Here is a 23,960-nt window from a genome sequence, read left to right on the forward strand (position 1 = left end):
GAGGGGAGAGCTGATTGGTTTGCTCTTGTGGTTGTTTATAACTGTTCGTGTAATTGTGTTTTTAAGAGATGTTTAAGATTTTTTTTCAGTGTCTTTACTTTTAAGCTTTTGCTTATTTCCTATCATGAAAGACCATATCAAATAAACCTAATGTTTTACTCAGAAGAAAAGTTGCATTCTTAAACTCTTGCCTCCATCTTGTATGTGCTTCGTCCATATGGATACTTTTGAATCGGGTTTTTATCACGTGAGTCAATATTTTTCTCTTTTTGCAGAAGGAAAATATTTCCATGGAGTTTTTTGTGTTCCCTCTTGCTCTGTGTTGATTGGATTTTCCTTGTTCATCCTTTGCTGAATGAAACAAAGCTTATTTGTGTTTCATTCTTCACAGTTCTTATTAGAATTGGTGATGGTGTTTTGTTTTGTTTCCTCTCTATAAGTCAAGAGAAGGAGTTTTATTTATTTATTTTCACAAGATACAGAGAGAGATACAAGACAAGATGCCTGTTAGGGTGCTGGCGTTTCTCATGTCACATCCTACACCCAAAAGCTATTCCAAGGGGGAAAAAACAGTCTTTTAAGATGGTTCATTTGAATCTGTGCTCTCTACCCACCTGGTGGTTATCTAGTGAACTGTTACTTTAAAGAGTAGTTTAAACACCAGCCATGTTTGGGGCAGGCTGCTCTTGCAAAGAGAGCAGTGCATATAACAGGAGTCTACTGTGTGTGAGATAAGGGGAAAATTCAGCTCACTGACTAGAGGTTTTAATGTGCGAACTCTAGGGAAATAATATATTGACTGTTGCGTGGCGCGCAAGAAAATTGAAGAACCCTTTGCAGACGGAGTGCTTTGCAAAGGATTCTATCTGTTTCTCTTAAAACAAAATCTGTGGCAAGATGTTTGAAATCAGCAAGACGCTTAATGCTGCTTTGTTAAATAATGAGGTAATATTTTGTCACTTTTTTCTGGGCAGCATCTGTTTCCCCCCCCCTTCATTTTTTTCCCTATGTTTATGAAGGATTCTTTTTTTTTTTTTCTTTCTTTCCTTTTTATTTTCCTCATGGAAGTCAAGGAAATACAATTCACGTTTCCATTTCTGTTCCTTCCTTTCAGTGCTTTTGGAGAATTTGGTTGTCTTTTTTATTTGCAGTTTCAGCTGGCTGCTGTTTCCTAGCCCATTGTGCCACGTAAGGCTTCTCCACTGCGCGGAGTAGGTAGTTATTAACGCTGAATTGGCTTCTGGTACAGTCCATCTGGACTCTGTGTGGGAAAGCTGGCTGCCGGCGACTGATGCTGAGATATCTGCAACCTTTGGGATGTGTGCATGGTGGCGAGGGGCTGACTGATATGAGATTACTTCTTTTAAGGGAAATTGTTATTAATGAGTCAAGAAACTGCTCATTTATGGTAAGAGGGATACAGCCGCTCTGGCAGCCCCACAGCTCTGGGATATCATTTTTAGGTTGCCTTAGCTGCTTGAGTGAGACAAGTTTCTTTCTGTGGTGGTGGAGGATTGTGCCGGAAAAAAAAAAATCATGCATGACTGGGAGACTCGCCTGCCTGATTCTTGAGATAATATGTTGAGAATCTGTTGCTTTACAAATGTCACACCACTGATATAGTGGTCAGCCCCTCACTCTGAAAGATGAATGGTACTATTGGAAATGCAATAATAAGGTTGACTTTTCCCAACAATAGGATTCTGCCTTTGTCTTTAGAGAAAAAGCCTCTGAGGATATTTGTGCATTTGTTTGAGGATTCTGTTGAAAGACTTTAGAGTGGAGGTTTTTGGAGAAGTGATCAATACACAAAGTGTATGGATTTTTTTAGCCTAGCAAAACCAGCTAATCATTCATACTGTGATATACAGTTACTATTTTGGAAAAGTGATGAGAATATCTTTTGATATACCTAATGTTAATTTGTGGCTCACTAAGTGTGCTGAGATTAATATGGGTGGGAGAAAGGGGTTTTAAGCCGGCTGTTTTTATTTGTGTGTTTGTCAGCACTGTGTTTATGTTTACTTTTCACAATATTTTGATATTGGTGAGATCGCACTCAGTTTCTCTTGTCTATTTGGGGCACCTGTACCTGCCCTGTGTATATCTGTTGAGCTCTTTACAACACTTAACCTGTGAATTCATCCTTAGTACACAGTTCAACAGATCCTATAGCACTATTGTGACTCGTAGGACTCTTTATACATTTTGCTAAAGAAATTATTTTAAAGTTTTCTTAATTTAGTATTGTTCCTCTTGAAGGGATTATAGTTTTAACATTTCTACTTTCCTATTTTATGTATTTTCATTTCCAATAGCTCAATTTATTTAAATTCCAGTTTAATAGTTTAGATAGTGTACCCAACACACATTGATTTGTGGTGTATCTGTATTTTTTAAAGTGTGTATATATGTATGTATTTGTATGTGTGTTCATGAACTAGTAGTTTAGAAAAAATAGTTTTATTTTTTAAAAATGTAAAGGTTATTTTCTTTTCTAATAATTTTTCACAGACCCATTTATTCTTGGACTTTGAAGCCCAGAGTGTAGCATGATTTCTGGCCTATATTTCTACTCTGCTCGGTCCCATCTTGCTGTCAACTTCAGCCAAAGATTAAAAATTATGTTGAATTACGTCTTCAGTAATATTTGTTAACCTCTGTATATTTATTGAGGAACAAATTGACTAAATTATGAATTAAATAGTGATAAGTTAACTTTTTGGGTAGAAGTAAAGCATAAACTCCTGAGGTAAACCACTTTAAAACTCAAACCAGAACAAAAAAAGTATCTTAACTGAAGGCTTGGTATCAGAGGTTATGAAATGTATCACATAGGCAGACAAACTGTATACATCACCACACACTTGCTAAATGTCTCCTTGCAAGTCTTTTAAGAGGCCAAAGGAAGAAAACATCCTTTGAAGGAGAGATGCAAAATCACGTGTTCAGTAAAACAAGATGGGCACTCTGCACCGGTTATGAAATGAGTCTGTTGTCAAAAGCATATTTTTACCTTTCTCTATAGCAATAGGGAAAGCAAAGAAAGAATGTGTTTTAGTGGATTTTTAAAAATTCAGATCATGCACCTATCCAAGTTGAGAAATAAATTCATTTAAATAAATCATTCATCATTCTCTGTTTTGAAAAGCTCAGACAGAAGGCAGAAAGGTAGAGGCTGACAGCTGCCCCCTCCTCCCCCAGCTTTTTTTCTTTTTTGTTTATTAGGAAATAGTTTTCTGAAGCAAACTTGTATGAACCTAGTTCAGGGAGCAAGCACAATCTCAAACTTGCTTTCGTTTGAAACCTGGTCATGTGAGCTGCAGAAGGAGCATTACTTGCTAAAAATCAGCAATATTGGGAAATAATAAAGTTAAAATGTAGATGTATTAGCACATTGAAGTGCTTTTGTTGTTATATCTTTAAGCCTAGAGGCAGATCAGTAAATATGCATTTCGCTAGAAAGCAACTGTCAAGAAAGATAAGATGATTGAAAATATTTTAGATGGGAAAAGCCCTCTGTCAGAGGGGTAGGGTGGTGCAGCCCTCAGGACAGGGGAAAGAGAGGACACTCCCACTGTTAAGGTTTGCAAGCCACCAGTGACTTGCAGTTGTTACAGTACTTTTGAGCTGGGAGGAGGGAAAAGGTAAAAATACAAGTATGGCTGTTGTTGCTTCAGCCTGGCCTTAATTACCAGACACAAGAAGCAGTTCAGAAATCTGGTCTCTGTTGTTGTAGAGGTCACCAAATCATTAACATCGTCAATCTGGCAGTAGCTAATTTAAATAGCACCTGATGTTGCAACGCCTCCCTTCTTTTCCCCAGCCAATCAGATCCTGGCTTCAGCTGACAGATGGTCCCATAAATGGATGTAAAAAGGGGAAGCTTCGAGCCAATTTCAGCAAGGCTCTGTTCAGTTGTTCTTATCTACATCCTAGAATCGGGAGTTTCGGCTCACTGCTCCTTTTCTTTTTTTTTTTTCTTTCTCTCCCCCTCATCTCCCCCCCACCCCCAAATAATTGATTTAATTTACAATCATCCACACTGTGTGTTGTGGATCTTTAAAAATATACAACAATAGTAGTCATTTAAAAAAATATATTCTGAAACCTTTGCAAATTTTAAGAGAAGAGTCGAAGCTCTGCGAGACCCAATATTTGCCAATAAGAATGGTTATGGTAGGTATGACTAGATTTATAATCTGTTGTTTGTGTTGCTGGAGGGAAGAAAAGCATCTACACTTTGACCAGTCTTATGCTTGCACAAGAGTTTAGTTCTCTGCTGCTGTTTGGTTCCTACCTTTACTATCTCTTTTGTGTAGAGAGTGCGGGTAGGTCCTTGTATTGAAAAGCAGTGGGGAAATAGATTGTCATTTTTAAGAGGTCATTGTCAATTTTCCCTTCAACGTAAAGGCAGTGGGGGGAGGTGGGTTAGGGGGAGTTGGGCTGAAATAATTGCTGGTTTGTTGAAAGAGGTTATATTACATGAGACCATAATGCCAAAAGAAGGGTTTTATTTTTGCAAGGGAGTGGGGGTTTGTCTACGTGCCTGGGTTTTGTGGGGCTCGAGGTGGATGCAGCAGGGTTAGGAATCTCTCCATTCCCGTGCTGGAAATTTAAACCTCGAGAAGCAGCTCCTGGATACTGAACGTTGAGATGGGCAGTTGTGTTTCGGGGGTGCGCAGTCAAAACGGCAAAGAGAGTGATTTATTTGGGCTTCAGTAAATGCTGCATCTTGTATTTCAAAGAGTTTCCTGTCATGACCTCATAAAAAAGAGGAGGCGGCTTGTATGTGTAGCGGTGCCTGGCGTGTTGAGTTGTTGCTTCCTTCTCTGGGCAGCAGCTCTGTAAGGAGGAATGTCAGCTTTTACATAACGTTCCTTTCCGCTTTTGACACACTGTGTGAGGGTCCATCTTCTGCTGATCACAGATGGAGTGGAATGGCTTGAAGATGGTAAGTGAAAAGAGGAAGGCAGCTTGGAGATTCCAGCTGAGTGTGTGTGTATGTGTGTGTGTAAGGATGGTGGACTGTGCATCATAAATCACTGTGCAGATCGTTTGTGTGTGTGTTTATTAGTATTTCTCTTTTCTGAAAACCAGAATCCACCTCCAAGTGTAATGGCACTGCATGCACACTAGGCACACACACTGCCTCTTCCATAGACACACATTTTAGCCAAGCAAGGTTGGTGTCTTTTTGACAATCACAATGTCACCGTCGCTGTCAGCTGGCGTGTCCACCGCCTCTGTGAGCCTTCAACAGAATTACACGACTGTTAAAGTTAAAGGCACATTTCATTTTCCGTCTCCTGCTAAGAGTGATGGGGAAGGCTGGGAATGAGGGGTGGAGGAGGTGAGGTTCAGTACCAGCAGATGTAATTGTGAAACAGGACTTTTGGATGTGGAAGGGGAAAACCTTTCTGCCAAAGTAGTAAATCTATTTTTAGCATCATCTCTTTCTGAAAAAAAAGAAGCAGGGAAACTCCTTGAGTGCCGCTCCTGTCGCCTGATGTTGACCCTGAAGATATGGCACAAAATGGCATGATCAGATGCCGCGAGTGCCCACTTTGACTTTGAATTTCACCAGCAATAGCTTTCATGGGGTTTCAAAGCTGGGTATGGGGGGAGGCTGGAATTTCATATCCATCTCACTTATTTTTCACTAGAAAAGCCCGGGGAGGACTTTTCGCTCCGCATAGATGTTATAACAAAGCTGTGGTCTTTTTCCCATTCTTAGAGGATTGCCTTTGTCTGGCTGCTTGTTTTGATGGGTGTAAAACAAATAAGATTAGACCGAGCAGCCCAACTGAAAGCGATAGCTGGGAGGAAAACCCAATGAAAGGTTGCCGGGGAAACGAACAGAGGAAAAGCCGAATAGGGAGCAGGTGGCTATCATGAGAACACACTGCAAACAGTGTAAAAAAAGCGGGGGGGGGGGGGGTACAGGACCTCGATTATCTTTGCTGTTCTTTGTGGCCGGCCCAACTTTAATTATTCTTTATAAATAGGTGTTAATTACATTTCTAACTCTGGTTTACAGTGATTTTTAGAAATCTATTTTTAAGCATCTGTTCTGTCTCCCCTGTTTTTTTTTTTTTTTTTTTTTTGGTTTTAAAAAACAGAGAGAGAGAAGGAGGGGGGAAGGGAGGGTAGGGAATCTTGCTTTTTTTTTTCCTTTCTCTCTCTCTCTTTCTCCCTTTTCCCTGCTGTGAAATTGTACGTGCGAAAAATCGCAAGGAATCCTGAGAGGCCATTTGAAAAAAATGTAAATTGTATTGAATGAAGTTGATGGAAGCATAATAGTGAACTCTCACAGCTGATAGGTTCTGCAAATGACTTCTTAGAAATTTCCAGCAAATATCCATAGGAGAAATATAGGTAGAATAGATTTACCCTAAGCAATGACTTTGTGCTAGGTAATATTGGTATTTTTACTAAATCAGATGTTGATACTACAGTTCCAGGGAGTTCATTGTAGCTCTCATTTTATATCTTGAGTAGAAATTACTTTTAAAAATAATCAATAAAAAGCTGTATTCTAGCCTTTTTCTTCGCTTCCCTCTCCATGCCTTCAGCCACAGGATCTATCAGGCTGCACCCTTGCGACCACCGCCTTCCATTTAGCATTTGGTGCTGGTTCTGGTCTTGGCATAAACTGAGTGAAAAGCTGAATTCTTTTTTTCGGTATCTCTGAACGTCTGGGACCCATGTGTGCGCTGGGTGACAGGCATCTCTCGCTTTTTCTCTAAGAGTGCTTTACTAGTCTCTTTTTCTCATGATGGTGGGTACCAGGAGGACTGAAAGGTGTAGTACTTAGGTGAATAGGAGGTAGCGTAAAAACCACTGAAACGATGATGTGTTACGATTTCTTCCTGAGAGACAAATTAGATACATGATCAAGTAGCTAATTTTAAGCCCCAAAATGAGAGAATAAAAAATACTGAAATATATTAAAAGGTTATAAAATATAATTGGCTTTATTGAAAATACTCTTAATTTTTACTTTTTCCATTGCAAATCTCCGCACCCCTCCCCCCATTCTTTTTTCCTTGCAGATTCTTCTTTTTGTTTTTTCTTCTCATTGGGGGATTTTAAAAATTTGTTTTGACTCTTGAGGTAAAAATAATTAAACTTTTATTTTTTGTCATACACTGGAACCTTGCTCTCATCTTGAGTGTGTAAACATATGTCGCTATTAAAAATAGAATAGTTTTTGGTTATCTCCACTATACTTTTTTCTGAGAATTTTATGGTATTTTTTAGTTAGGGGAAAATCATTTCCATAAGAACTGTCACCTTGTCTTGGGTTGTAAAAAAGACATGTGGTTCTACCGCTGACCTTTCTTGCTCCTTTGTCTTAAAAATATTAATGCCTACTACCTGCTTGTGGAGGTGTGCCTTTATGGAAGCAGAAGACTGAGTGTGCGTTTATTAAGAAATGAAAATCTGATTGGAAATATTTCTGCCTGACTATATCTCAGTTTTAATGACCAGACTGTCCATATATCTCATTGTAACATAATGGCTAAATCATTTAATATTTAAATTTTGAAAGGGTAAAATGAACATCAGTGGGGAAATAGCTGAAAAATTGCTTTGAGAATCATTGATTTACAAGACAATTTTAATATCCCATTTAAGAAAAAAAAAAAAAAAAAAAAAAAACCAGCAAGCAACTTAACCATTCATTTGTGATCTCAGTCCCATTCATTCCTAACTGCCATTCATTCAAGTCATCCTCCTGGCCGGATACAGATGAACTTGCTTCTGTTTGATAGTTTTCCAGAGCCTTGAAACTTTTTTCTCTTCCTATAGCCCTTCCTTGGTCCTTGGAATTTTCAAGGATTTTGTGATGAGATGAAGGTTCGATTGTCGTGAGGTAATAAAAATAGAATTTTTTTTTAAAGAAAGAGAAAGAAAATGAGCTACACGTTTGTATTTTAGTTCTAAACTCAGTCTTGAAACAGGGTTTGGGACATGTTAGACTCCGGATATTTTAGACTTAGCATTTCTACTGGGGATAATCTATTTGAAATTTCAAATCTGGAAATCATTGCATGAATGGTGCTTTGTGTGTGTGTCTGTGTTCAATATCTCTAAAAGAATTTGTAGGTGAATGAAGGTGTTTTTCTCCAGTAAGAGTTACCGCGAACAATGAAAGGGTTTCCTCAGGGCAAGTCTTTTTCTTTGGTTTGGTTTCTTTCCTTTGCACATATTTCCTTATTGGGGGTGGATTCTCTTCCTACATGTAGACCTAATACTGTTCCTTCTATGAGGAGATAATGCTACTTCAATTAGCCCTTGGCATCTTAATGCTTTATTATAATTAAAATAAAATCAAAACAAATTATCTGTGTGTGCCACGGGTAAGGAATGGTGGTCTTTATAGAGGTCATTGTACATGGACAGAAGTACTTTGGCCTTGATAAATTTCTTCATCAGTTCCAATGATTTGTGGCCACCAGGCATTTAATTTATATGCCTGGACACTTAATATGTACATCAGTTGGTGAGCTGGCCAGCGGATGCTAGACACATGAGTGTGTGCTGGCAAATGCTGCAATGCAGTATTTTTTCCCAGTGTCACTGGGAATTTTGGGGATGTGAAGGGGCATAAACATTTTCAAGTTTTTATCTTACTATTCCAGTTGATGGGCCATGTGGTACGGAATTGGCCAATTCCCCTTTTGAAAGTGAAGTCAACCTTTTATTGCCCACTATCCATTCTTCCATCCATTTGATAGATATGTGGAAAGTATGTGTATGTGAGAGAGGGAGACTCTGTGTGTGTGTGTGTGTGTGTGTGTGTGTGTGTGTGTGTGTGTATGTGCTTTTCGGTGTAAGCGTGTGTGTTTCTGGAATCCTGCACCTGTCTTAGGCTTTCCTTATTTGGTATTACCCAATGTGTATACATACTTGCAAGTATATGTGCATCTGAAAATGGAAAGAAAACCAAACTGGGCTGGCTTCCCATAAGAAGTGGCTTCTCCTTTTCACAAATTCCAAGAGTTCTCTTATTAGAAAAATACAAAACTTCATTAAAAAATAGATATATCCAGATTCTGCAGACTTCCGTTAGTAACCAAATACCTTTCCTTAGCTGCCACTAGAGAAACTATAAGTGTGCAATCCGTAACAATATTTGTGAGCTAGAAGCTGCCCTTTCAATCAAGGGGTTGGGTTCAAATTAAAATATATGCTTATGTGGAAGGAGAGTTGTTTTTTCTTTGGGAGCATTTGAAACTAATCTTTAACATTGGTAAAAACAAGGAGGAGGTAGGGTGGCCATGTTAGCATCTCATGCTTTGTTTTGTGAGCGTGTGTGTGTGTTGTGTGTTTTTGGAACATCCTTGTATTTTTAAAATCTCAGCGTATTTTAAGAGTAGAGGGCTTTTATAGGTCAGTGGCTTTCTAAGGGTAAAAAGAAAGGTGATCTGTGGGTGGGTGGGAGTTGTCACAAGCAGTAGTTGTCATAAATTACCCTTCTAGAAATGGAAAGAAAAAAAAAAAGACTGGAGTACAAGAGTGGAGAGGGATACCAACATGTGGATCTGCACCTTGCCGGTATAAGAGATAATGAGTGATAAATTTGCAGTGCGGGATGCCAAATAATTTCTGAGAACCTTGACTTTGCAAGTTCATTACTTCCTTGCTTGCTTGTTCACACCTTTAATTATATCCAGTTCGGGATGCTAGTTGGGGGCACCAAAGATGAGCCATTTTGTTTGTTGTTTACTTCATTAAGTATTCAAGCAGTGTGCTCACAATAGCTTGGGAGCATCAGTGTTAGGAATCAAGCACTTTGGAAATGGAATTGTTACAAAAGAACCAAAAAAATGAAAAAGCAATCAGCCAGCTAGCTTGCTTTGGATGCTGACATCCACCCTGCTTAGTGGTAATATTTATGCTGTTCCCTGTACATTCATTAAGAAATAACTTACGCAGTGTCACTGCTCCCAATAGACTGGCAGCTTTCTCTCTCTCTGTCTCTCTATCTCTATCTCTTTCTCTCTCTCCCCACGCCTCCCCCCACCTCTGAGATTTTGCCTTTTGCTGGACCATTTTAGGACTGACCCTTTTTGCTTTGGGGAAGATCATTATTCAGATCCTTGTCGTATCTAATACCAGAGATATTTTCCCCCTCAATATGGATCCCTCTCTACAAGGATCAAGAAATGCTGAATGCCATAAAGAGATCCTTAAATAAATTTTGGTTGAGAAAGCGGTGAAAATATTGAAGAAATAAGGTCAGTGTAATTGGTGTGCTTGCGTTTTTGTTTTTTTTGTTGTTTTTCGAAGGCCTTATTTTTAACCACAAAAGTCAAATGCAAAACTAGCATAGTGATTTTTTAAAAATGGGAAAAAATTACACGTCATAGGTCTCTCCTGAAAATAACTTCCCTTGGACTCTTGGTTTGAAAATAACATTTAAACTTGACTTTGCTTTTTTTAATTATTCATTTTAAAGCTATAAAAATGTAATTCATAAATATTTTTTCTGTAATAAGTTTAGTTCTTTTTTCAGGATATGAGGAAGCAAAGAAACAATTCCAGCCGAGACAGCGAAATCTGAAAAACACACCACAGCATGGAGGTTTCCTCTCTCTGCACTTTGTGGCATTGAATCCACTCCTGCTCATTCTGTGAATCAGTTACCTTTTATTGTCTACTCTCCTGTAACAACTAGTCCTTGAGTTGTTTTGCCGACTGTGTTCATAGTAGAGGCTAGCTATCATTTGTTGTTGGATGAAGATGTATTTTTTGAGGACTTACTGTGTGCATTCCCCTGGAACATGGAATTCAAGGTCACCATTTCTTTTTCTTCTGACCCTGATCAAAAGACCTAATTAGAGGTTAACTCCTGTGATTTGGGATAAAGTTGGGGAGAGGGATTTTAAGGTTGGACATTACACAATGGGGTTTGTGTCGAATTATGAGAAAAGATCTGTTGGAACATTTAGGTACTACATAAACGTTTTTCCTTTTGTATTTGTAAGAGTCTAGGTCTGACTCCAGGATAGAAATAAAAGATCTTCAGAGCTTTTTGTCTATAAGGTTCCATGTGTCTAGATATTCACTGTCAGGAACAAGTAAAGTTTGGACACTTGGAAGGAACTTGTCTTTCCATCATCTGCCTGTGGAGCATGGCTAGAACCTGTTAATTTTACGGAAATAGGAATGCCTTGCTTCTGGCACAGATGACCCTTTGAATACCTTTTCTTGTGTTACCGTCCAGGGAGGACCTGAGAAGATAGTGACCCTCTTGGCATGTACCTGTGCAAACTGTAAGTTTGCTAGTGGAGCAGAAATCGTAGAATTACTTTGTCATACCCACCTAGATAGTGCAGTGTGTGTGTGGGGGGGGTGGGTATAGATAGACAGCTGTGACCCCTGGTGTGCCCTGAGATGTACCAAGAATGGCTTCTCAAGTCGTCTGTGTTTTCCTAAGCTGCCAGTCTAAACCCTTTAGAGTTTTGCTTTCTAATCTATACATGAAAAATAACAGGCTGAATTGAACTTTTTTTTTCCACTGCCCCCTTTGAAGATGCAGCAGTAGTAAATACAGCTTTAATGATAAACTTTAGTTCTAAGTGCTGTTTAATAGTCTATAGCAGAAAGCCTGAGAACTTGGAATCTTTACTAATGAAACTTTCATTAGGAAAGTGCGCACTTGAAATAGAGTAAACAACTAAGTCCCTGCAATTTGTGATTTTGACCAGATTTGACTCATCCTCTTTTATGTTACTTTTGTAATGCAGCCAACCACACATCTAAAATTCTGGATATTGTATATGTCTTCAATATTAATGATCTCTGTTGATGCACTGGGTACAGACAGTACAATTCCCACAAGTCCAGATTCTTACTGTAACACCAAAACAAAGGGATATTTATGAATAAAATTGGGAAAGTTGTCCTCGTAGTAACTGTTCCCCACAGGAAGCTTTACATAAATGTGCATTTATTATTCAGAATATTAAAAGGGAATCCTTAGCTTTTACTTTTTAATTTGGGCTAAAATATGTAAATTGGTTTTATTTTGGAGTTGCTCTGTTTTAGATGGCTTTGGGGGAGGATAACTTTCTAGCTTGATTATATTTTAATTGTCTCTGTAGTGGAAGAGGTTCCAATCCTGAAATCAACCTGGTTATTGTGATTACGACCCAGAGGGCCAATGTGCAGATGGGGCTAAAAACGTATTATGTCGACTTGTACACGTGTAGAAAAATTAGATTTGTTTCTACTAGATAGCATTATTCCCATGTCTTTATTGGCAGGGCCAGCTCAGAGGCCACGGAACCACAAGTCTGCCTCTGGACTCAGAGGACCTTCGTAGTGTGATGTACAGGCAAGCCTCTGGCATGATTGCTCTTTGTCTTAAGAAACCAGGAAGTGCGAAGGACTTTGAAGTCATATGGATTTGGGTTAGAATCCTGACTTTTCCAGTTTGTAATTGGGTGATCTTCGATGAGATACGTAAGCTTTCTGAGCCTCAATTTCCTCGTCTTTAAGATGGGGATGATAATGCCTGACTCACAGGGTTTCTGTGAGGATCAGATGAGAAACAGTATTTGAAGCCACCAGTCATATACAGGACCTGAAAATTAAAGGTGCTTAGAGGACATTAGGTCTCTTTCAGTCTTTCTGCTCCTGCCAGATGTCCTGGGAGAAGTGACTTCGAGTGCTACCCTCATAGTCGTCATCCTCTCCCCAGAACTCATGGGGGTGGAGGGGGCGGATGACACGCTGTGGTTTTTAAACATAGGTAAGCCCTCAGTTCTTCCCTGGAATTGTGTGGCTTTATTAAGTTTTTTGCATTCTCCTAGGGTTTTGCAAGGTCCATCCATGATCTCCTTTGGAATTAGAATTAACATGGGATTTTGTCATTAAAAGAGAAAAAAGGTGAACATAAAATTAATTTTAATCAGTGCTGTTTTTTTTAATTTCATGAAAGACTCTGTTAGGAAATTCAGAAGTCAACCAGAAAGAAAATAAAAACAGGTTAAGGTTAATTGATGTGGTCTCATCTTTGCTGTCTAAAATATGTATACTATAACGTGTGAGTTATTTGACTTTGGTCCAGAAATCAACTTACTTTGGAACATTTTTTTCCCCTTCACCACATTAGCTTTTTTTCCCTATCCCTCTTGTTTCCCCAATAGGCTGAATTTTGAAGTTCTGTTTCTCAAGCAGTGGTGAAAAGGTTGAGGCAAAAAGTGGCTTAATGAGATTTTTCTAACTTGCCATCAGTTTTCCTTCTCCTGCTTGGTGAGGCAGGATGATGGATGGCTTTGGCAGTGCAAACATCTTTAGAAGTGATCAGATTGACTGAAGAGGTGTGGGAGATGTGAGCAGAATGCTGGTCCTCAATTTATTACCCTCCCATTTGAAGGAAAAAAGAGAAAGGAGGAAAATCACCACAAAGGCCTTGACATTGTTGTTGATCACACACACTTGGGAAGGGGTAGTGGGTGGTGTCAGGATTGGTGTTAGGCCAAGGCTAGTTTTGTACCTTTTTCCCAAGGCTCTGAAGAGGTGAATAAATAGGCACGTTAAATAAATTCACAAATTGTTTTAAACTGGGACCTGTTGCTGTCACCAGTGAGGACGAAGAAATAATACAAGTAGTCCTTGAAGAGATTCAAGACTTAAACTGAAAACAAATTCTTAGAACAGTATTTTAATGTCATGTATTTTGAATTCCACTTCATACGATCATGGGAAGGATGTGAAGGCAAGTCATTTTCTTTCCTTCAATTTAATCCTTAAAACTAGGAGAATGGGTTCTAAGTTGATCCGATCCCCTAAGTGCCATTTTGCAGGTCCTATGCTTTTATAAAAAGACCCTTTACTGTGAAACAGACAGACAATAGAACTTTTCTCTTTCCACGTGTGTCTATCTCAAGCCTTCACCAAGGTTCTTCTAAGGATTTTGTAAGCAGCCTTGTATGTGGTGCACAAGCTCTCTGGAAGAATTTGGTTGATTTTCAGAATGTGTATGGGCAGAAATATATCTGTGGAAGAAAGGGGCTTGAATTTGGAGATAGGGTTGTATAGAAGACGTTTCTGCATAGTTTAGCCTAGAAAAATCGCACACCTATTAGTGAAGGACCAAAAGGAGATGATTGGGTGAGTGATTTGAGCAGGTGAATGGACAGGGGAGGGGCAGGTGGAGATTCTTAGGATCTTCTTGTTAGACAAGTGTTTGTATTATTAAAAAATTGAAAATTTATCCACATTTAAGCCAATACTTGAATCTCAATTCCTTCTTACTTTACACCTCTGGCTTAAGGTTATCTGCGTAAAGAAAAAAAAGGCTTCCAGCTTAGAGAACTTTAGTAAAAACTCTTAATCAGGTCTCTAGTTAGTGAATTTTGGAGACATGGGTGTGCAGTTGGTATAATCCTAACAGTACTCTTCCTGAACTATTCACTTTTCTAAGAACAGAGGAGCAAGTTTGCATTTCTAGAACTTCAGCTGTTCCCAGCACAGTTCTGCTGTAATGGACCTGTGACCATGGAGATCATTTCTCATATTCACTTAACATTGTATGATTTTTGCCCTATGGTGTCAGTTTGATCTTTTTAATATAGTTAGGACAAGTACTGTTAACTTCTTTCTATAGGAAATAAAGCTCGGCCACCTGTCTTATGTTAAATGTTTGGCAATATCAGAAGTCTTAGCTCCAGAGTATTTGGGAATACATTCAGCTTGGCCTAAGTTTATTTCTCTAGGGGGAAAAAAAAACAATTCCTTTTATGGATCAAGTGTTTCAGTGTAGAATCAGCAAATACAATTGCATGTGTATGGCATATAAAACACATTCTGGATGCCTCCTGGAATGTTGCAGTATTTAAAACATATTCTAATATAGTGGGTAAGGGCAATGACAGGCAGAATGTGAAAAGTCTCTCAGCAAAGGGAGTACAATGTACAGAGGAGAGAGACATTCATTCTTGTTGGGGAAAGGAGACAAGGCTTTGTGGAGGAAATGCCATTTGAGTGGAGCCAGGAGAGGTGGATAGGCAGAAAAATGAGGAGAAAGGGGAATTCCATGTGGAGGGAATAGTATGAGTAAAGGCACGGCAATGGGAACTTACAGGACTTGCTTAAAAAATGATAAGTAGTCTGATGTGAATGCAGCATAGGATGTATAAAGATAAGCTGGAAAGACAGGTAAAGCTATGGTTTAGGAAGGTTAGGGTGTTTTGACTTTATTTGAAGCGGTAGCTATGGAATGTCTTAGATCAGAGAACTATAGTTTTATGATTGTTTTGCAGGGTCAAGACCTATCTTTATTGAGCCATGATTTCTCAAAAGTTGAAGTCACTCTAAATGCTTTTCTAAATTAGATTTTGGTTATTTAGAAAGAATTGGCATTAAAGCACTCTTCTGGTCATAGTGTGATGTTACAATGATGATGCTTATTGGTGAAGTCCCATTGAAGATTTCTTTTAAGGTTACAGTGCCAGAAAGCAGTAGGAGGAATAATTATCAACTTTATTTCAGATTGTAAAGAAATGTGCCATTAAAGTAGTATGCTGTATTTTCTCACCAACAGGTACCAGTGCTCATTTTGTGGGATAATGTGTGGCCAGAGAGAGGATGGTGGTGGTTTGGAAATAAGCTTATTTCCTCCAGAATAGGAAAGTACTCATTCAGACTTCCAAGTGCATGCTTGTCTCCCCTGGTAGTCTGTGAGCCCTGGAGAGCAGAGATCATGTCAAATGCTCTCTTATTTTAATGTCGGGCACATAGTAGGTGCTCAATACATGTTTATTGAATCGAGTTATCATAAATTTTAAAGAGCCTGAACTACAGAGTTAGAAGACTTGTGAGTCTTGGGTCTGTCATCAACTTGTAGGAGTCTATTTCATCCAAGTCACCTAAGCTTTCTGAGTTTCAGTTTCTTAATATGTAAAATAGAATTAATACAACTTCATAGCTTGATGGGAGGATCAGTTAAACTATATCCTTGATACACTCTAGCAGACAGGATAACAATATTAGTAAATTACTAGGTTCTAGTTTTGCCTACAATTATTTTACTGAGTCTTGACCAGAATGTGAAAAAAATAAAACAATAGAATGCTAGAACGGAATGAAGTAGAAAAGAAAATATCAGTGGCTGGTACTTAGTAAAGGTAAGTATTATATCATGAAACTTTTGTTTCAGTTACCTGTGTTCTGAGTTGTGATATGAAGTTGCTGTGTTTAATATATTTCTTCCATTTTTTTGCTTTGTTGGATCATGGTCAGTAAAGTTTGAGAAGCATTGTTCTAGATGATAGTGAGCTCTGTGTTACTTGTTCTAGATGATAGTGAGCTCTGTGTTATCCAAAGGCAAAAAAAAACCAGTCAGCTTTTCTCAGAGCTATGCAATGCAAGATCTCTAGTATCTTCCAAATTACTAAAGAAAGGATGATTTCTGATTCTTTTAGATTTAATGTGGAACATTGTATCCTGAATCGGTGAAAATTAATATCTGCATGGTATATGTTGGGGATCTTTATTAGTCAAAATATTTATTAACTAGCAAACCTCATTCCTTGGTAGTGCCACCTAGCTGAACCTGCAAAGTAATAATAATAATGACAACAGTAAGTAGTGGAGGTGACCTAGGAGTGAGACTGGAAATAATGAGATTAGCTTTCATTTCTTGAGCTCTTACTGAATCAGGCACTGTGCCTTACACACACCATCCCTTTTAGTCCTTAGAACAACCTTAAAAGGTAAAAGCTAATTTTCCTATTTTATGGATGAACTAACTGAAGTTTTAAAAGATATATTAAGCTTACATAGCCAGTAATTGATTGGGCTAGGATTTGACTTGAACCCAGGTCTTATTTAAAAGATTTATTCAGTTCCATGAAAATGTATTAAAATGCCTACTGTGTGTTAGCACTGTACTTCTCTACAAAAATAGGTGGTTCAGGTGGTCTCTGCCCTTGAGGATTTATTAACTGCCCTTAGGTTTTACTGCGCATGAAAGTAAGACGTGATTTAATCATAACAGGAAGCCAGGGGCGAAGACTTTCATATTGTATATTTTATTTTGGAAGTACTGAGAAAAGTGCCTGGCATATAGTAGGTATTCAATGAAGATTTATTGGATTAAATTGAAGTTAGATTAATTCTCACCCGGGGATGGGGGAGGAAATGGGAGAGTATTGGAGAACCTTTGTGTGCTGAAGAATATCCTTACCTGCAGTGTGGCAGATCCATCTGTCCTAAAGCCATTCAGTGCCTTTTGGAACTCCCAAAACTGGCAGCAGGGAAGAGCCAACCAGAGCTCAATAACTCAAATTATAAACTTCAAGTTTCATTCAGGCAGAGAGAACCTTTTCCATCTTACTATGAAGAGAATCCTGTGGCAGAGACATTTGGAGAATGATAAATGGAGGGCGGGTTTCCTTAGAATGAAAAACTAATAATAGTTATTATTATTGTTGTCATTGTTATTTTTACTGTACCACTTACTAACCTTATAACCTCAAGCAAATCATATTACTTCTCTGAGCCTCCGTTTCCACATTAGTAAAATGATTAATGCCTCTCAGTGTTGTTGTGAGGATTAACTAGAATCATGTGATAAATACTTCATAAGCACTTAGTATTTGGTGGTCTCTGAGGATTTAGGAGTAAAGGAGACATAGCCCCCTGCCTTCAAGGAGCTGAGTGTCTGTGAAAGTGCCATGAGAGTGGCATTCAGACTCCCAACACGTGCAAAGGCCACTACTGAGAGAATGCCACACTCTGCAGTCTGGCTTGGGGTATGTATATTATTGTCATGTCTCATTTGCATCATTAGAAGCTCAAGTTTATTGAGGGCAAGAGTGCTGTGATATTCATCTTTTTATTTCCTCCTACTCCTGGGCCACAGCCTTGCCCATTGGCATAGTGTCACCTTATGTAGTCATTGCTCAATGAATCCTGCCCAATTCAGAAAATGTTTACCAAGTTGTTCAGGGTGCTGTGCTGGGGAAGGAAAAGTAACGTTTGCTGAACAGAGTTGAGTTCAAAATGACTTTAGAGTACGAAAGGGGAACAGTATCATGAGGTGGTGATAAACTACACTAGTGCTAAAAATGCCTGTGATCTATTCAGGAAGAAAATAGGGCCCCAAAGAAAATTCAGCAATACAAAAAAATAATGTATTCTTTCTCTCTCAGTGCTGTTTTGTTTGCATTTCATGGGGAACCAGTGTATTTGCTACCAGCACACCGTTGAGATGTGATCTCAGAGATGGCTACTTAATTGGTTTGTGACTCAGGACCAAGCCCAGCTGGCTTCACAAGGCCCAGGAGACCCTCCATGGCCTGGCCCCTGCCCTCCTTTCCAGCCTCTCATCCTACAGCTCTCTGCCTCCCATTCATTCTCCACTGTGGAACTGCACCATAGGGTTCCATACCTGTGCTCAAACAGATCCCTTGGCCTCCTACATCCTTCTGCTTTTCTTCACCTGGCATCACGAGACGAATAGGAAGCTGATCTTGCCCAGGAAAGCTTCCCTGACTCACGCTGGGTTAGAGCCTCCTCTGTTAGTACTTTCAGCATTTGTCATCACTGGTCTTCCACGCTGCATAACCAATTGTTGATTTGTCTATGGTTCACCACACTTCAACAATCAGGACTGGGTTTATCTCTGTGCCTGGCACCTAGTAGGTGCTCATTAATTCACTGTTAACTGAATGATGTAGTTGGATGTTGGTTAGGTTGTCCATAAATAGGTTCCCATGAGGTGCCCTGTTAACCTCTGGCCTATGAGAGAGGTGTTGGACCCAAAGTCCCCTTGTCATAAAGACTGGCTTTGACACCACTGTTGCTCACCAACCATAGTTACACAACTATGAAACTTTTCCTGATCACTGTGACTCACCTATAATTTCTCAGTAAATCATCTTCTAGATTTCTTATGTCACTTGCTCTGTGTACCATGCAGTTAACAATGATACCTAACAATAATAGCGACCCTTTATAGTGTATGTGTTAGGCTTTGCAAAAAGAACTTTACTTAGGTTATCTCATTAAACCTCACAACAACTCTAGGAAGCAGGTATTTTTATTCCCATGTTGAAGAAAAAGTACCATGTAGCTTCTATAACTTGCACAAGGTCACATGGCTAGGAAATGTCAGACTTGGAATTCCAAGCCTAGTCTGTTTGATTCCAAAGCCCATGTTCTGTCTGTCATTTTGTATTACTCACCTCTTAAAAGGTAGGGACTAATGAGAGGCATTTAGCCTAGTGGTTATTAATAGAGACTTTTGATCAAGACCGCCTGGGTTCACATTCTGACTTTATCAGTTCTGACCTTGGGCAAATCGCTTACCCTCCCTGTACCTCAATTTCTTCATCTATAAACTAGGGTTATTGTGAAGATTTGATAGACCAATGTATATATAAGTGCTTAAAAACAGTGCTTGGCATATTAAGTGCTAGTGATCATCATCATTATTATCATGCAATATTAATTTGTGTCCCATTCTTCAAATATTTGTTGAGTGCCTGCTGTATGCCAGACACTGTTCTAGGTACTGGCAATACAGAGGTGACTAAGACAAGTCCCTGCCCTCAAGAAGCTTTCATTTTAGAAAGGAAAGACAGACAATGGAGTAAGTAAGTAGATATTAATAGATATTATATATTTTGTGATATTTTATAATTTCACATAATGAAATGCTGTTTAAACAATTGAGTGAAATAATGGGTTGGAGAGCGACCCCAATGAGTACTTGTTTGTGAACACGCAGTGAGGCCACAATAGTTCAGCCAATGTCTTGCTTCTGCTTGTTGAGCTGGGGCAGTCAAGGCTCTGTTCTGAAAGGCTGGGCTTCATAAGTCCAGCTGCTGACTCTTCGGGTGACAGGCTTGCCCAACCTGTACTAGGTGTGGGGCGGTCATCCCTGGAGTAGCAGGAAATTAAATGATTGGGTTGAAGTGTCTGGGCCTTGGGAAAACCCGCTGTAGAGAACTCATAAATAGGCCAGGGGTCCTCAGTCTATGAGGGAGAGGCTCCACTCTGCTTCCCTAGAGTTGAGGCTGTGAAATGGGATAAATGTCCAGAGAAAGTCAGAAGGAAGGTTTGACTGATCATTCAACTGAGGACAGGGTCAGCAGGATGTTTGGTCAAGTAATGTTGCAAGATCTCCTGCCAGCTCTTTGCAGGAGCCTGGACCTAGAAAGTGTAGTATTCATTGGCATTATCATAGGATTCTTCATTTCCATGAGAGTATTCTAGTAGTTAAGAGCATGGACGTTGGAGTCAGAGAAATCAAGGTTTTTTTCCTTCCCCACTTACCTGCCTTGGCAAAGTCACTAACTTGTCTGAGCCTCAATTTCATCGTCTGTAAAATTGGGCTGATAATACCTGCTTTGTAAGCTTGTATAGAGGATTAATTGTTAGTACATGTAAAGAGTCTGGTTCAGGGCGTGGTACATAGTAGGCATTTAATAAAGAAAAATTTTAAAAAATAGTTTAGTTGCCGTAAGGTGTGCGTTTTAGATATTGGTCATTTATTGCAAGGCTCACAGGGGGAGAAGATTTAGACTAAAATGTGTGAGCTACTTCCCATTGCATAACCTTCAAAAAGGAGAGTGGGTAGTCTCAAAACTGAGGCTGTTTCATCCCAGAAAGGATTGTGGATACCAGAGGAAGATAAGATTTGATTTGCTCCAAATCAGTACCTTAGAGACTAGAACAGCCAGTCTGGGTCACAAAGCTGCGTTGGCTCTATCCTCTTGGAGTCACAGGCCCTTAGAGGCCTGAGTCTCTGTGAATAAAGGCACTTGGTAAAAGGGCTTTGGAGTCTGAAATCCTGAGTTCAATTCTTAAATCTGCTACTTTCTGGTTTTGAGTTAGAGTACTTACTCTTTTTTTTTTTTCTTTGTGAGGAGGATCAGCCCTGAGCTAACATCCATGCCAATCCTCCTCTTTTTGCTGAGGAAGACTGGCCCTGGGCTAACATCTGTACCCATCTTCCTCCACTTTATATGGGACACCGCCACAGCGTGGCCTGATAAGCGGTGCATCGGTGCGTGCCTGGGATCCAAACCCGGGCCGCCAGCAGCGGAGCGCACACACTTAACCACTATGCCACGGGGCCGACCCTAGAGTACTTACCTTTTTTTTTTTTTTTTTTGTGAGGAAGATCAGCCCTGAGCTAACATCCATGCTAATCCTCCTCTTTTTGCTGAGGAAGACCGGCTCTGAGCTAACGTCTATTGCCAATCCTCCTCCTTTTTTTTTTTTCCCTAAAGCCCCAGTAGATAGTTGTATGTCATAGTTGCACATCCTTCTAGTTGCTGTATGTGGGACGCGGCCTCAGCATGGCCGGAGAAGTGGTGCATCGGTGTGCGCCCAGGGTCTGAACCCGGGCCGCCAGTAGCGGAGTGCGTGCACTTAACCACTAAGCCACAGGGCTGGCCCCCCAGAGTGCTTACTTTTGAATGTGTATTTTCATAGATCAAAAGTGTTCCAGCAAAGGCTCTTCTACTAACTGGAATTGTAAATAAACCTACTTGATGCTCTAGTGTAAACAACTGGAAAACATTAGTTTTAAAATATAGATATAAACTTTTATGTATTTTTATCTCCTCTCTTCATTGTGTATACTATTGCATAAAATTCGTTTAAAATCTTAAGATAAGAAAATAAAGATACAGATTCATGTCCCAAAGCTCCTTTGTTTTCATTAGCAATGTGTAAACTTAAAATTACTTTAAAAATAAACAAAAAAACCTCTCCATCAAACGCTTTTAAGAGTAGAAGTTTCCAAGCATTTGGCAGCACACCTTTTGTGCAGAGCACTGGATGAAGCCCTAAATATTTTCTTTCTCTTGTGGTTAGTGGCATATTAGTGTTGTGATTCTCGAAGAATTTATTTGACCCCCTTGGCCACTGGTTCACATTCGTTTTGATCTTAATGCCTACACTCATCTAAAAAAAAAAAAACAGAGCAGGAAGCATGAAGAAAAGGCTGAAGAAAAGGATTTAAAAATATCGAACCACACATTCCTCTTATGGTTTTCTCAGCACACTGTGGAGCTTGGTGGGTTGGGGAGAAGCAAGTCTCCTCCAGTGTCCACACATCCCCTCCCTCTAAACTCTCCTAGCATCCTGCACCTGCCTCTGATCACTGATTCATTCAGCAAGTTTTGGTTGAATTCTTTCTGTGTATTGCATGCCAGAGCAAGAAATCAGCCAAAATTGGGGCCCTACTCTCAAGGAGCTCCCGGTCACTGGGGAGACAGGCAGATAAAAGGTGACTGAATGCGGGCTGGCTGGGGTGGCATAGTGGTTAAGTGCATGAGCTCCGCTTTGGCGGCCCGGGGTTCACTGGTTCGGATCCCGGGCGCGAACTGACGTGCCGCTTGTCAAGCCATGCTGTGGCAGCGTCCCATGTAAAGTAGAGGAAGATGGGCATGGATGTTAGCCCAGGGCCAATCTTCCACAGCAAAAAAAAAGAAAAAGAGGAGGCTTGGCAACAGATGTTAGCTCAGGGCTAATCTTCTTCTTCAAAAAAAAAAAGGTGACTGAATGCAAATGGTGAGTGCCACAGCAGAGGAGAGAGAGGAGGTGCCCGAGGCTGCATGGGTCAGGGAGGTGGACTCCAACTGAGTTTTGCAAAATGGCAGAGTTGTTATTAACTACCAGTAGATGGTAGTTAAAAAAACATTTCAGTGGGAAGAGGGGGAACACATATGCAAAGACATGGAAGGGACATACCACAGGAGGCGTTCAGAGTATGGCACTTGCCTTATTTATTTTGGAACTTTGTTTGCAGATCAGTGCACTAACCCCCCAGCACTGAATTCCTAGAGGGCAGGGATCAAATGCCACGGAACTGAGTTATCTAACAATAATAATACATTTAATCTTTGCCACACTCCTATAAACCCTATCAACATTGAGAAAACTGAGACATAGACGGTTAAGTAACGTGCCCGAGGTTACATAGCTGAACAAGAATTTGAACACAGGCAAAAGTGCCTGTGTTCCTAACCATTATGCTATGCAACAGATATTTAATAAGTGTTTGAAATGATTTGGATTGAATGGATGTAGAAATAATTACATAATAATTTATTCACTCATTTGTTAAAAAAAAATAACATGCCAGGCATACCCAGGTCTGAGAGTTGCAGCAAACTATTAAGAGCCCCCCTTGGCTTTGGCTTTGGCTTTGGCTCGTGTGAAACGTGTAGAAACTCTCATAGGTGGAAATGTTCTGTGGGGCTTTTAACCTCGGGACTTTAGCCAGATTCAGACCCAAAGTGAAAATGGAATATGAGTTTAGGCCTGAAACAGAGGAGATCAGAGGAAGGAATGTGGGGATGAAGAAACAGAGGCTGTAAAGATGGCCTTACCCAGAAAATGGAAGGCCTTAGCCTTAAAAATACAGTCTTTGGGGACAGTTTGAAAGAAGTTGAGGGAGATGATAAGGGCAATATAGCATTAAAAGATGAAAGTGCTTCTATTTTTAAATTGATTTTGAAGAGGAAAGATACGAGAGAGGTTTATGATGAGAGTAGAGTGGTGAACAGAGCAAGACAAGCAGATTTAGCTGTGGAGAGCAGGTGAGGCCTTAGAGAGTCATCATTCATTCATTTATTCTGCCAACAAAACCTGGAGCTCTACGCTGTCCCTGAGATTACAAATGAATCAAACATTCCTGTCCTCGAGCTCACGGTCCAGTGATGGAGACAGGAAGACAGAGAGTCTCGATGCTGTGTGGCATTGTCAATGCTAGAAGTGTGTACAAGGGATAGAGGTGGGAGCTGCAGTGTGGGTTGGGGAAGGGCCTGTTAGGCCTTATTCTGAGAGAGGAGGGCTTCCCAGGCCAACAGGAGTGCTTGTGCAGAGTGTAGCACAGAGAAATCACAGTGTGTTCTGGTTTGTCATTGCTGGCTGCAGAAGGATGTTGCCCGTGTGCTTTCCTGGGCTTATGGAGGTTTCAG

General features: G+C 39.9%; 1 protein-coding gene across 3 annotated transcripts in view; it reads left to right on the plus strand.

Moving 5' to 3' along the window:
• The first annotated feature begins 3,974 nt into the window (after nt 1-3,974).
• The window catches only part of ELAVL4 (ELAV like RNA binding protein 4), an 86,333-nt gene continuing 66,347 nt past the window's right edge, over nt 3,975-23,960 (plus strand). For all 3 annotated transcript variants that reach the window (XM_058552364.1, XM_058552363.1, XM_058552365.1), the window contains exon 1: nt 3,975-4,179. Coding sequence is in view for 2 of the 3 variants with exons in the window: in XM_058552363.1 (XP_058408346.1) it covers nt 4,171-4,179 (9 nt within the window). In the remaining variant the exon portion in view is untranslated. The remainder of the gene's footprint in view (nt 4,180-23,960) is intronic.

Source organism: Diceros bicornis, chromosome 13 (assembly GCF_020826845.1).
Source record: "Diceros bicornis minor isolate mBicDic1 chromosome 13, mDicBic1.mat.cur, whole genome shotgun sequence".
NCBI classification, from domain to species: domain Eukaryota; kingdom Metazoa; phylum Chordata; class Mammalia; order Perissodactyla; family Rhinocerotidae; genus Diceros; species Diceros bicornis.